The sequence below is a fragment of the Bufo bufo genome, chromosome 9, assembly GCF_905171765.1.
Source record: "Bufo bufo chromosome 9, aBufBuf1.1, whole genome shotgun sequence".
Classification (NCBI taxonomy): Eukaryota; Metazoa; Chordata; class Amphibia; order Anura; family Bufonidae; genus Bufo; species Bufo bufo.
In genome coordinates, this window is record NC_053397.1 from 189,120,431 (window position 1) to 189,134,718 (window position 14,288).

General features: G+C 43.2%; 2 protein-coding genes across 6 annotated transcripts in view; one reads left to right on the plus strand and one right to left on the minus strand.

Annotated features, from left to right (window-relative positions):
• DHX9 (DExH-box helicase 9) overlaps positions 1 to 4,053 on the plus strand; it is a 44,502-nt gene extending 40,449 nt beyond the window's left edge. For 3 of the 5 annotated variants that reach the window (XM_040406859.1, XM_040406863.1, XM_040406862.1), the window contains 2 exons: positions 2,166 to 2,366; positions 3,499 to 4,053. In XM_040406859.1, coding sequence (XP_040262793.1) covers positions 2,166 to 2,366; positions 3,499 to 3,853 — 556 coding nt within the window. In that variant the 3' untranslated portion in view covers positions 3,854 to 4,053. The remainder of the gene's footprint in view (positions 1 to 2,165; positions 2,367 to 3,498) is intronic. The other 2 variants (XM_040406860.1, XM_040406861.1) reach the window with 1 other exon arrangement.
• Positions 4,054 to 8,541: 4,488 nt separating this feature from the next.
• SHCBP1L (SHC binding and spindle associated 1 like) overlaps positions 8,542 to 14,288 on the minus strand; it is a 130,849-nt gene continuing 125,102 nt past the window's right edge. The window contains exons 9-10 of the mRNA XM_040408804.1: positions 9,944 to 10,069; positions 8,542 to 8,904 (exon numbers count right to left, since the gene is read on the minus strand). Coding sequence (XP_040264738.1) covers positions 8,656 to 8,904; positions 9,944 to 10,069 — 375 coding nt within the window. The 3' untranslated portion in view covers positions 8,542 to 8,655. The remainder of the gene's footprint in view (positions 8,905 to 9,943; positions 10,070 to 14,288) is intronic.

Consider the following 14,288-nt stretch of genomic DNA (forward strand, 5'->3'; position numbering starts at 1 on the left):
TCTGGTGTAATTTCTTCTGTTTTACGAGTAATAGAAAAATCTGCATATTGTTTCAAATGCTCACTCATCATTTTAATATCACTTGCTGTCAGTGAGTGGAGACCTTGTTTCCATTCAGAGGATGAAAGGCACTCCTACTCGTGTCTAATTTATATAGGTGCATGGCTGATTATGGAGCAGAGTTCAAGTGACTTGGGGGGGGGGGGGGGGGGGGGGATAAAAATCTATACATATATATGATTGCATAGGGCCCCATGATTACTAGAATAGGAGACCCAAGCTCCCAGTTTCCATTCACTACACAATTAGTCAGTTTGTCTGAGTGGAGTGGTGGTCACGCATGTACACTGCCGCTCCATTTGGTGGGGCTTCTTTTCTAAAGACTGGCATTTCACACACCACAGTAAAAAATAAAATAAAACATTTCTGCTGAAGTGAGATGTGGTTTACGAAGAGGCGCACCCCTCTTAATAATTTTGTCACATTTGTGATGTCGGCAAGCCTGAAACTGATACCTACGGAATCAGCTAGTCGCTGGCATAGATTTCACTTATGATTTACACCAGTTTCTGGAGTAATCGTAATGTCAGGCCGCAGCGGCACCGTCCCTTCTGCTAAGCTCCAACCACTTTTTTAAAAAGTGTCAATAGCGGTGGGGAAAGGCAAAAAGTCACTTTTTTTTTTTTTACTTTTGTGCACCCAAAAACTAGAAGAAATCCTTGTAAATGACCATCCCCGCAGCGGTTTTGTAACTTAACCCCTTAGTGAACAGCCTGTTTTTGGGCCTTGCTGACCAAGCGTTTTTTTCTTTTGTGTCTATATAGCTTTATGAGGGCTTGTTTTTTGTGGGATAAGTTGTAGTTTATAATGACGCCATTTTGGGGTACACATAACTTTCTGATTAACTCTTTCTGGGAGGGAGATGGGAAAAACAGCAATACTGCCACTGCGTTTTTAAGTTATAAATTTTATGGCGTTCATTTTTCGGCATAAATAACATATCTTTATTCTCTGGGTCACTACGATTACAGTGATACCAAGTACATATTTTATTTTTATTTTTTTCCCTTTTTAGTACTTTTTTGCAATAAAACTCTTTTTCTCACTTAATAGTCCCACAAGGGGACTATAACAGACAACATTCTGATGCAAATGCAATGCATTATCCCTATAGCGCATTGCATTTTAATATCGCTGCTATTCTGACATTGACCCTTGTCTGGGGCCTACACGAGACCATAGCCAGCCTTCACACACATCGGCACCCCGCGATTGCATTTGCGGGGTGCCAGTGGGAGACAGATTGAGTCTGGTCCCTCTGTCAGCACTTTACATGCGGCGGGCGACATTGCCCGGGTCGATTGTTAAACAGCCCGGATAGGCACTCCTGCTGGTCTGGGCTGTTTAGAGCAGGGCCGCGGCTCTCATGTGACCCATGCAGCGCTTAGACTGGGTCGCCGTAAAAAAGCGTCAGCCCAGCCTAAGGCCCGCTAGTGCACGCGTGCCCACGGACTACCGCTCCGGCCCCATTGACTATAATGGGGGCGGGCTGGAGTTTCGGCGGCAGCACGGCAAACATTCAGAGAGGCGGCCGGAATAAAAGTATGACCGTATCTGTTTTTGCGATAATGGCTGCGTGCATCCAGCATTTTCCTCTTCCACAGCTCCTGCAGTATATTACAAATGCCTATTCTTGTCCAGCTTCTTTTTTTTTTTTTTAGGGGCCGCAGAACAGGCATACAGATGAGGTCAGCACACGGGGATCTTTTGCGGCCCCATTGAAGTGTTTGAGTCCCCACCTGATCCGTAAAAAATTAGGATCAGATTTGGACCGAAACTACGGTCGTGTGCATGAGCATTTACATGGATCTTTACCTATTTATACTGTGTGTAGTGTTCAAAATGAGTAGACACTATACAGGTTAATGCTTTGGATACTTTTTGCCATATGACTTAAAAGGGTTGTCTGGGTTCATCAAATGCTCCGATGCCAAGATAAGGGGGGCTGCCCTGGGTGAAAATGGGATTATGTCAAGGTTTAGCTCTGAACACGGGCAACCCCTTTTAAATGGGAGTGTTTGAGTTGCTGTATTTATCTTGGATTGTTTTGGATACATATTTACGATACTACTGTGTGGTAAAGTACAGAATTGTCTACTCCACAGGATCAAGCTGTTAATGCTCCACGAGGATGCCGCTTCCATTACTGCCCTGAAATCTGCATTGGAAGCTCTTGTTGTAGAAGTTACTAAAGAACCAGAAATTTTGTCTCAACTGGATCCGGTCAATGAGAAGCTGCTGAACATGATTCGCTTATTATCCAAGCCATCCACAGCCGGGATTAATCTTATGATTGGAAATTCCAGGTAAGTAACCGAGGTGCTCCGGGTCACTTTACACGATGCAGTGATACTGGAGCAGTCAAAATACAGTTGTGTAAAGAGGGGTAGTACAGGTTCAGAAAAACATGGCTGCTTCCTTCCACAAACAGACATTTTCTGTGTCTGATATTACAGTTCAGCTGCATTGAAGTGAATGGAGCTAAGCATTAATAGTGCGCACAACCTGCAATTTCCCTGGTGGAAATTTATCAAGTCTGTATTTGAAACTTTTTAAAGCCAGAAAACTAGCATAGGAGCTGCGGTGACCCCCTTCCCCCTCCCCCCCCCCTCACTGTTTTTGAGACAAAAGTTTTATTTTATTAGACTAATGAAATAATGACAAATTTTTACTTAGAACATTTTGGAAGAAAGCAGCCATGTTTCGCAGAACCTGTACAAGCCCTTTTATTGTTGCAAAGTTCTTCATATGCTGCATAGTTGAACTGGAGAGGTTTTAAAAAAAAAATAAAATAATTAAGCACAAAAATACGTATCAAATTGGGAGACATTTCTAAGTGTGTGCCACAGTCAAGAGGCATGTGAGGGGAAAAAAGGCAAGTTTTGTGCTTGTAAAGAATGTTTGTCATGAGGGGGAGATACACATTGGAATATTTTTTTCACTGCAGATTTGGTCGCAGTCAATTTTCAGCAGATCTGGATGTCTTGCATGTCTTTACTCTGCATTGCGAGAGGTTAAATTGCATGTAACACGTGTAGTTTGCATCAGATTTGCAGTAGCCAAAGCCAAGATGTAAAAAACACCATGGGGCAGATTTATCACTGCAGTAGGAGGATCGAGTAGGAAAACTGGAGTAGGCTTTCTAGACAAAGTGTTAGGTTTAAGGATAACACATTTTTATCAAACAGCATGAGACATTTGATAAATGTGACAAAGTACTCCAACGCAGACTCAAGCAAAACTGACTTCAAATATTCCAATTATGATAAATACCCCCCTTCCCCCAGGTGTAAATCTCCCCTTATGCACCCTGAAATAACAGCTAAAGCTACCATGGAGCAGTCGTTTGCTTCACAGATAGTTGCAGTGTTGAATGCTTACATTATTTTTTTAGACCATAGTACAACACATGTTAATTATTTTACAATTTGTCTTCAGATATGGAGATGGGCCTCGACCACCTAAGATGGCTCGATTAGATGGAGGTTTCCAGGGTAATCGAGGTGGCGGCGGCTACCGTGGAGGTTCCAACTCAGGAGGTGGCTATGGAGGCTCTGGATATCGGGGATTCAGAGGTGGAGGTGGTGGTGGTAGCTATGGTGGAGGCTACAGGGGAGGAAATCAAGGCGGTGGCTACAGAGGTGGAAATCAAGGCGGTGGCTACAGAGGTGGAAATCAAGGCGGTGGCTACAGAGGTGGAAATCGTGGAGGATTCAGAGGTGGATACCAAGGACAAAGTGGTGGCTTTGGAGGAGGAGGTGGTTTCAGGGGTCAGTCACGTGGAGGATTCTAAAGACTTTTAAGTTGCAAATTTCATTTCACCAGTGGAAGGTTTTGTGCTCGTTGCTGCTGTTGAAGGCAGTAGACATGTCCTTTGTAAAAGTAGTGTTCCAATTGTTTTTTTTTTTTTTTTTGTATTTTATGGTTTCACTGTATCCAGTAAAAGAAATTACAAACTTATTTGATTTTAAATAAATCCTAAATTTAAATATTTTGAGTGTTTTATTTCCAAATATTTGGAAAAAGATCCTTTTAATTAAGCACTTGGCAATCTATATCTAAAGGTCAAGTGTGTGTGTGTGTATATATATATATATGTATGTATATATATATATATATATATATATATATATATATATATATATATATATATAAATAAATATAATAGTGTGTGTATATATGTGTGTGTATGTATGTGTGTGTATATATATATATATATATATATATGTATATTGTGTGTGTATATGTATATATATATTGTGTGTGTGTGTATATATATATATAGTGTATGTATGTATATATATATATATATATATATATATAGTGTGTGTATATATATTGTGTGTGTGTGTGTGTGTGTATATATATATATATATATAGTGTGTGTGTATATATATATTGTGTGTATGTGTGTGTATATATATATATATATATATGTATATATATATATATATATATATATATATATATATATATATATATATATATTATATATTGAACTGTGGTAATCGCAACAAACTACTGTCTACTGTAATAGTCCCAATCTGACAATTAGACTAGCATGTTATTTCCTGTCCTGAACGATGTGCCTGTGACAGGCTCACGGCATTAAACTGATTATTATTATATGTGGTTCCTACCTGAGCTCTGCTATAATGAACTGTACTGACTGCTTTATGTAAGTACAGTTCATCACAGCTGTGAATCCCAGTCACAGGAGCAGATTTTGGAACAGGAAATAATGCTTACACATGGCATGTGTTTGAATTAGGGCTGCAGCTAACGATTACTTGAAAAATTATGTTCAAAGGCCATATTAAAACAAATTGTGAATGGCACTGTTATGGGGAGGGGAATCTGTGGATGGCGCTATATAGCATCTTATGCTATATGTGTCATCCACAGATCTCCCCCATAGCAGTGTCATACACAGATCCCCCTCCCATAACAGCCCAGGCCCCGCCGCTCACAGCAGTATTCCTTAACCGGCAGTAACTTTTACTTTAAATCACTGCATCTTCTTTTACCTTACAATGAAGCTCCAGTAACAGGCAGAGCGGGCGGCGGGGTAACGTCACTTACTCACGTGTCGCGCCTGCTCCACCTACTTTATGAATGAAGTAGGCGGAGCATGTGCGTCACGTGAGTGACGTTACGCCGCCGCCCGCTCTGCCTGTTACTGGAGCTTCATTGTAAGGTAATAAAGATGCGCTGATCTAAAGTTCAAGGACCCGCAGGCATAGCGCCTGACCGCCCGCTCCCGCCCGCATAGCAACGAATCGGCCGATTATTCGATAACTGGATTCGTTGACAACGAATCCCGTTATCGAATATTATCGATAACGTTGATTAATCGTTGCAGCCCTAGTTTGAATGAACATGCTTGTCAGAAACTAGTCTTTATTTTTTGGGTCTCCAACAGTGCTTTGTATACCCTGGAAAGGGGCAAAATGACTGAACAGTTACTGAACCTGTACTATGCTGCCTATGATAGGTTTCTTTTCCTAAGAGGAAAGAGGTCTATCAATGATAGTTCAGAGGTAGGGGGCAGCAAGCTTGATCAGACTCCTCTTCCTCGAAGCGCTGGCTACTCTAAAAGAACAGACTGCCAGCACAGAAGTGACAGACCTCTGCAATCAGCAGGTCTGTTACTACGCTTTGGTGCCCTCAGTGAGCGCAGCATTGTATAGGTGACAGATACCTTTAAATCTGGTTGCCTCAACCCTACAACATCAATGTCTTTGTATTACTGTGCAGAATTTGTACGTGGACAAAGGGAGACTAATGTAATTTTAGTTTCTACCATGAGCTGGAGAAATGAAAAAGAATAATATACGTCCATTAGGGTCAGATGCAGAAAATATGTATTTATTTTATCTGTATTTGGAAACCGTATGGAGGTGACAGTTATGACCATATGAAAAAGACCTCGAGCACACTGATCCCAAATACGGCGCCCACAAAAATGTGTTCATATTGAAGGAGATGTATCACAACTGGTGCAAAGTAGTTGCCCATAGCCAGCAAGGTTATCCCTCTTATTTTCAGAAATTCTGTGGGGGAAAAAGTAACATGGTGATCGCATTGGTTTCGGTTTTGGAACCTCTCCCAGTTTCCTCAGTGTCACATGGAGTGCCCACATATCTGTATTTCCAAGTAAATGCAGCAAGATTGTATACTGATTTGTCTACCACTACATATCTCCAAAAACTCGAAATATATACTGCAGTTAATGAAGAGCTGTTCAATTTTCCAGTTCACAGAAGGCGCGTATCTTCCTTTTATTGATATTTCACATATTAAAGGGCTTCTGTCACCCCCCTAAAGTCATATTTTTTTGGGCTACTTAAAATCCTTATACTGCGATATATCAGTATATAGTGCTCTTACTCATTTTCGCTCAGTAGTTTCTTCAAAAAACAGACTTTTATAATATGTAAATTACCTCTCTACCAGCAAGTAGGGCGGCTACTTGCTGGTAGCAGCCGCATCCTCCTTTCATAAAGACGCCCCCTCCTCATGTTGATTGACAGGGCCAGCGAATGCGCTCGTCCTCTGGCTGGCCCTGTCTGCGTTCAAATTCTCACGCCTGCACTGTACCGGTCTTCAGTCGGCGCAGGCGCACTGAGAGGAGGACGCTCGCTCGGCCGCTCCATCCTCAATGCGCCTAAGCCAATGACATCACATCTACACCCGGCGCAGGCGCACTAAGGAAGGAGCGGCCGAGCGAGTGTCCTCCTCTCAGTGCGCCTGCGCCGACTGAAGACTGGTACAGCGCAGGCGCGAGAATTTGAACGCAGACAGGGCCGGCCAGAGGACGAGCGCATTCGCTGGCCCTGTCAATCAACATGAGGAGGGGGCGTCTTTATGAAAGGAGGATGCGGCTGCTACCAGCAAGTAGCCGCCCTACTTGCTGGTAGAGAGGTAATTTACATATTATAAAAGTCCGTTTTTTGAAGAAACTACTGAACGAAAATGAGTAAGCGCATTATATATATATATATCGCAGTATAAGGAATTTAAGTAGCCAAAAAAAAAATATTACTTTAGGGGGGGGTGACAGAAGCCCTTTAAGCATTGTTTTTTCACAGTGCTCTTCTAAGATAACCTGTATGTATCTAAGCTAATAAAATACCTTCCAAAATCTGCAACTGTTCCAATCTGAATGGGCCTCACCCTCCAAAATAATCCCATCCAGATAAATGCAACTGATTTTCAGTCACAGAAATGTCTGCATCGAATCTGCTGTGTATGTAAAGCCTTAAGTAACACATTTTGCAACTTACAGTGAAAAGCTAATGTCTGCAACGTTTCAGCTGTTCTGTATATGTATAATGCTATCAGCCGGAATGAGCTAAGAATGAAATTTAGAAATGTATGACTGGCAAACATCAAGGCGGGTGTCCCAATAAAAACCAGTTCCAGCAAAATAAAATTTACTTTCAGCGACATCCTATTGCTGTAAGAGAATAAATAAACCAGTTTACCCACCTCCCTGATGTTCATGTGGTGCGGGGGTCCCTGCCGTGCTCCACTTCCTGCTGACTGCTCTCCACAGCAGGAAATAGCTGGGGAATGCTGCTTAGTCAGCGATTTGCTGAGCTGTCTTCCCAACCATTTTCTGCCATGCTGAGTCAGCCGGAAGTGGAGCACCATTTTTTTTTTTTTTCTTTTTACAGCACTAGGATCTTGCTGGTGGTTATTTTCATTTTGCTGTAATACCCCTTTAAGTTACACAAGCTGGGAATTAATGCATCATGGAAAAAGCTTTTAGACGCTTTTGCAAACAAACTGCCAAACAACTATTTCCTATGGTATGAACCAAATGGCCAACAATAAGTTAAAATGCTTACATCACACTTTAAAGGGATTGTGTCATCTGGGGCTTAGATGGCATATGAAACCTGCACCTCTCTAAAATGGGCCCCCCAAAAGTGAAGGAGAGTGCATCATGTGGGCACGCCATTCATTTCTATTGGAGTCCCAAGAAATTCAGAGTGCGTGCTTGGCTATTGGAAATCCCACAAAAATTAACGAAGAGTGTACTCCGCTCCATTCACTTTTATCGTTGAGCCAGCACTCATTTCGGGGGTCCCATTCTGGAGGTGGGACCTGCAGCTATTTAACTTGGATGGCATATCCTACCGCTATGCCACCAATGTCTCAGATGAGAAACCCCTTTAAAGAGGACCTGTCACTAAAAAAATGCAGTGCAATCTGCAGGCAGCATGTTATGATAATTTTGCGGGAAAAGATTCCTTAAAACTTGTGATTTATACCTTCGCTTTTTCCACATCCTGTGGAAATTGGTACAGGGAGGAGGTGTTATCGGTGACTGACAGCATTGTGCATAACACCTCCCTCCTGTACAGATACGCAGTGAAAAAAGCCAAAATAGAAATCTATAAATTGCAGGTTTTACTGAATAATTTCCTACAAAACTAAATGTCAATCTGCTTGGCTTTTCCTGCTCTATAACACGCTGCCTGCAGATTGCATTGCATTTTTTGGGTGACAGGTCCTCTTTAACGCAAACTTAAACTCATATTAAACGCAGAAATAAAGTTGCCCCGACCACCATTCCACTATGTGCTTCTATGTCAGGACTGTTCCAACTTTTCCCAGAGAGTTTTCTTTTACACTGTTGCTGTCAATGTCCAGGCTGAGACTTTCTATAGCTGCTGTCAGCATGTCTTCCTCCTTCCTGTCTCCAGCTGCTGCGTCTTCCATCATAAAATTCAGCATGTTAATTAATCTCCTTTTAGGCTGCACAATAGTAATACCGTAACCCTTGTTGTTGTATATGTGGTTATTGCTCAGCTTCACTACTGGTGCAGGAATAACCTTTAAGCAAAAAAAAAAATAAAAACTCAAAATGCTTTGAAGCACAAGTCCTTCGCAAACATCTGCAGCATACAATGCAAAATTCTGTCTTTTACTCCTTTCCTTTCTCGGTGCACGCTGGAAATGTGGCAGGTTATTGTGATTAATAATGTGCAGAACATCTCTGTGGAGATTGATACCTGCTTTGAAGTGGATATCTACCACTGAATACTGCTTTTATTTCTTAAAGGGGTTATCCAGGTTCTAGATATTAATGACATAACCTTAGGTCAGTGGGTGTGACAGAAGCACAGCTCTATCTAGTGTGTAGTGGCCAGATTACTGCAGCTCAGCTTCCATTAATTAACCCCAGTGTGAGAGCAGAGTAACAACCATTGGATACATACATTGGATGGAGCTATTTGAGAACAGTTAATTGGTGAGGGTATATGTCGGCCATCAATTAAAAAATGCTGGAACCCCTTTAAAGTGTACCTGCACTTTGAAAAACTTTTGTCCAATTGTTGAGACCCCTACTGATCACTAGAATGAGTTAAGAGAAGTACTTCAAAACAGAACAAACCGGATCCAGCATGTAAATCAATGTCGCCGGATCAATTTTTTATTTATTTTTTGGCTCGTTTTTCATTAAATACAATCGGACCCAGCCAAAATGGACCACGGACCATGCTAAAACATAGATGTGTGAATACACACAAAGTGAATGGGTACATGTGCTGTCTGAGTCCCAGACATGAGTATAAGGCCTTAGACGGCTGTAATGTGGACGCATTTTTCCATAAGTTGCTTCTTTTTTTTATTTTAGGTGCGTTAGAGCCTAGAAACAGCTGCAAAGGTTTATATAGGTTTTCAGTTCCCAAAATGTTAAGCATACATTTTGCTTATACTTTTTTTGTTTCTAAAAAACCCAAATGCTTATTACTTAGTCTGTGTTTAGTGCAATGGATCCATTATGTGCATTGGAGCCTTATGAATCTCATGTGAATAGATCCTTTGTAATTTGTTTATCATAAATGTAAACTGCTGTGTGTAATCTTACCTTCAACTTAATCCCACCTCCTTGGACGCTTGCTAAGCCATCGGTAGATTTGAAGTTATTACAGGTATGGATCTTGTTTCCGTCAAGTATGGCGCCACTGCCTGGGTATATTTCAATACCTGCACCCTTTTAAATAAAAGGTGTGTACAATTAAAAGTAGTCTTGAGTGACAGCTGCAGCTTTCCATTGATTCATATGATGTGTTTTTTAAGGGGAGGCTGGAGCACTCATTGAAAACAGAAGGGTGGGGAACGTTTACTAGTGGAAAACGTTAATTTTTAACGTAAATTTGTTTTCCCTTAGTCCTAACAACAGCACAAGTGGGGATTCCTCCCCTGTGAAGCCGGTCAGGACAGGCAGAATTTTTGTTGAAAAAGAAAATTGCTGCCAAGTATCATTAATCACCTAATTAAACTCACCCCTATATAGGATTCCCTGCCCTGGCAGGAGGTGCTTTTTAGCAAGTAGAAATAATAACCGAGATGGGGTGGGAAATTTTGTGTGCTGTTAGGACTAAGGGAAAACAAATTTATGTTAATTGTTAACGTTTCCCTGTTGACCTAACCAGCAGCACAAGTGGGGACCTAGCAAGGAGTACAACACACAAATTGGGAGGGACTGTCCGAAGGAACTCCCTCAGACCGCCTAGAATCTAGACAATAATGTCTAATAAAGGTGCTCTGGGAGCTCCAGGAAGCGGCAGCACAGATCTGGTCAAGCGGAATCCGCTTCTTTTTGGCATAGGAAGTGGAGACTGCCCTGGTGGAATGGGCAGTCACAAAGGATGGAGGAGCCAAATCTTGAGATAGGAAAGCTACCCGGATAGCCTCTTTTACCCACCTGCTCAAAGAAGGTTTAGAGGCTTTAAGACCTTTGTTTTTACCGGCATATGATAACAGGAGATTTTTGGACCTTCTGAAGCCCCCAGTTCTGTCAAGATAAATTCTTAGGACTCTAGGGATGTCCAAGGTATGCAACATTTCTTCTTCTGGAGATGATAGGGAAGGACAGAAAACTGGTAAAGATATTGTCTGATTGGTATTCCTGAAAGACAAAACTTTTGGTACAAAGGTCGGAAGGTATCTTAGCAGGATCTTGTCCTGAAGAAACAATATATATGGCTCAGAGGCCCCCAGGGCCTGGAGTTCTCCAGTCCTTTTGGCCGAGGTAATGGCCAACAAAAAGGTGACCTTCAGGGACAGAAACCTAAGGTCAACACTTTCCAAAGGTTCAAATGGGGAAGAACATAACCCCTTTAGAACAATAGATAAATCCCACTCAGGGATTGGTCTCAGGATGTAAGGTTTAAGTCTCTCGGCTCCTTTAAGGAACCTAATTAGGGGGTCTTAAGAAAGAGATCTGCCAAGACAGGCAGATAAAGCAGAGATATGGACTCAGACCCTTGTCCAGACCATCTTGAAAAAAAATCTAAAATTGCTGAAAGAGGAGGATCTGAGGCTACTACCTCTTTATTAGCACACCATTGAAGGAAGATCTGGTTTATCCTGGAATACTTCTTATTTGTAGACTCCGCCCTGGAGTGTGAAATTGTTCTCAAGACCTCAGCTGAAAGCCCTCTAGCTTCTAGTAGGGACCTGTCAATCTCCAGGCTGTCAGACTGAGTCTCCTCAGATCTAGGCAGGAACATGTGTCCTGATACACTAGGTCCTGCGTTAGGGGAAGTCTCCAATATACACCGTGACTCATCTGCACGAGCTGGGTGAACCAAGACCTCTTTGCCATCATTCCATTCTCGCCAATCACTGAGGTCTGGTCTTGCTTGATTTTCATCAATACCCTTGGTATCATGGAAATTGGAGGGAATACGTAAGCCAGCCTAAACCTCCATGTTATGGACAGAGCATCTATCGCTACAGGATTGTCCTCCTTGTAAAGGGAGCAGAACCTGTTCACCTTGGCGTTTAGTCGAGTTGCCATCAAATCGATCTCTCTCTGGAGTTCCCCAGCGCTGGGTTATCCTGGTGAAGATGCCCTTGTTCAGCGACCACTCGCCTGGAACTAGAATGCCTCGACTCAGGCGAGCTGCAACTATGTTGAGATCTCCCCTAATATGAACCGCTGTTAGGTGGGATAGGTTGGTCTCTGCCTAGGAAAGAATTAAACTCACTTCTCTGAGGAGTAGTTGGGATCTTGTGCCTCCCTGTCTGTTGATGTAGAAGACTACTGTCATATTGTCGGTACGAACTCTCACCGCCCTGTTGCGGAAAAGAGGAGCAAAATGATTGAGAGCTAGACGGACTGCTCTCAACTCTCTCATATTGGATGAGAAGTTTCTCTTGAGGACTCTAAGTACCTTGTACTGGATTCTCCTCCAGATGGGCTCCCCAACCTTGAAGGGAGGCGTCCGTGGTCAACGTGATCCAACGAGGTTGAATCAAGGACCTCCCATCTGATAGGTTCTTCCACCACCTGAGTGAAGAACGGACTTCCAAACTGCTAAAACTTCCTCTTGAAGGGGGCGTAGATGCCACAAGCCCCAAGGAACTGTCTCTGCAGATGCTGACATGTGGCCTAACATCTTCATAAGAGTTCTGATGGAAACTCGCCTGGGTACCAGAAGGAACTCCGCTGCTCTTATTACACGATCTTTCCTTTCCAGAGAAAGAGTCATGTGATCGGAATTGATCACAAACCCCAGAAATTTCCTTATGGTGGAAGGAAGAATTTCTGACTTGTCCCAATTTATAAGCCAGCCTACGCGTTGAAGAGCCAGCTGAAGATGAGATTGCAAGACGTCTAGAGTGGCGGCTTTTAAAAGCCAGTCGTCTAAGTATGGGACGATCTCTAGTCCTTGAAGCCTGAGCTGGGCGACAACCGGAGCCACAACCTTGGTGAAGGTGTAGGGGGGCGGAGGAGATGCCAAAAGGCAGTACAGCAAACTGGTAGTGCTTCACCACCCCTTTTATGGATACAGCAACTCTCAGACACTTCCTGTGTGCTGGATGGACGGGAACATGAAGGTACACGTCCTTCAGATCTATGGTGACCATAAGGTCTCCGGGATTCAGAATATTGATTACTGAGCGCATGGTCTCCATCCGGAAGCGCTAATTGATAAAGCGATTTAGATAGCGTAGGTCGATAATCATCCGACAATCGCCCGACTGCTTTGGGACAAGAAAAAACGGGGAATAGACCCCTCGACCCTGTTCGAGGGGGGACCTCCTCTAGAGCTCTCTTTTGGACTTACTGAAGAACAGAGTCCTCCAAGACTAGCTGCTTGTCGTGGGCAAGGGGTTTTGTCAGGATAAACTCCTGAGGGGGGGAAATAAACTAGATTTTGTACCCGGATGTCACTACATCCAAAACCCAGGGATCCGGAATTTCTTGAAGCCAAAAATTCCTAAACAAACTTAAACGTGCTCCGACTGGAGGAGGATTGGGGGATAGTGCCACGTGCCGTGGAACTGGAGGGGGTGGGGAAGGGTGACTTGTAGAAAGCTGATGAGTCATGAGTCAGTCTTACGGTCCTTCCAGCGACCTTTACCGCATCTGCGGCACCAGAGCGTTTCTGGGACCTGGACGAATTCTGATATCCCCCTCCTCTAGCTCTTCCTCGACCTCGAAAGGTCTGTTGTGGAAGGCACTTCCCCTTCTTGTCAGCCAAGCTCTCCATCAAGCGATAGAGCTCTGACCCAAACAATCTTCCAGGCTCATATGGGAGACCACACAGATTAAACTTTGAGGTGCTATCTGCTACCCACGGTCTGAGCCAAAGGGGGCGTCTACTGGCTGAAGAAAGAGCCATAGTCTTGGCTGCTAGTTTAAGATGTTGGGGTACAGCATCACATAGGAAATCGATACCAAGGAGGAGGGTATTAAATTGGTCCAGGACATCATTTCTGGCCACACAAGATTCTAAATCGGATTGGATCTGAAGGACGTGGGCGCGTATAAAATTCGCTACCTCACTTGATGCGATAGCAACTGATGCCGAGGCAGCTGCGGCAGCATAATTGCGTCTAAGGGTGCATTTCGCTCGTCTGTCAGATGGCACGAGTGTCCTCTTAGAAAGTTTAGATATCGCCATATCGACTTTCGGAGGTGGTATCCAAAGATCAAACTCTTTTTCCTGCAGAGAAAAACATTAATTTGAATCTCTTGGTGAGAACCAGACCCTTTTCGGGGTGTTTCCACTCCGTTTCCATTAGTTTCCTTAGAGACTCGTCCACTTTAAAGCCTCTTGGCCCCCCGGAAACATCCTGGTCCCTTGACCTGATGGAGTGTAGTAGACGTTGAGTCTTTTCGGCCAGAAAAAGAAAAGCCGAACCCTCCTCCTCAGAAGAGGAATCATCCTCGACCGAAATAACCTCTTAGGACATAT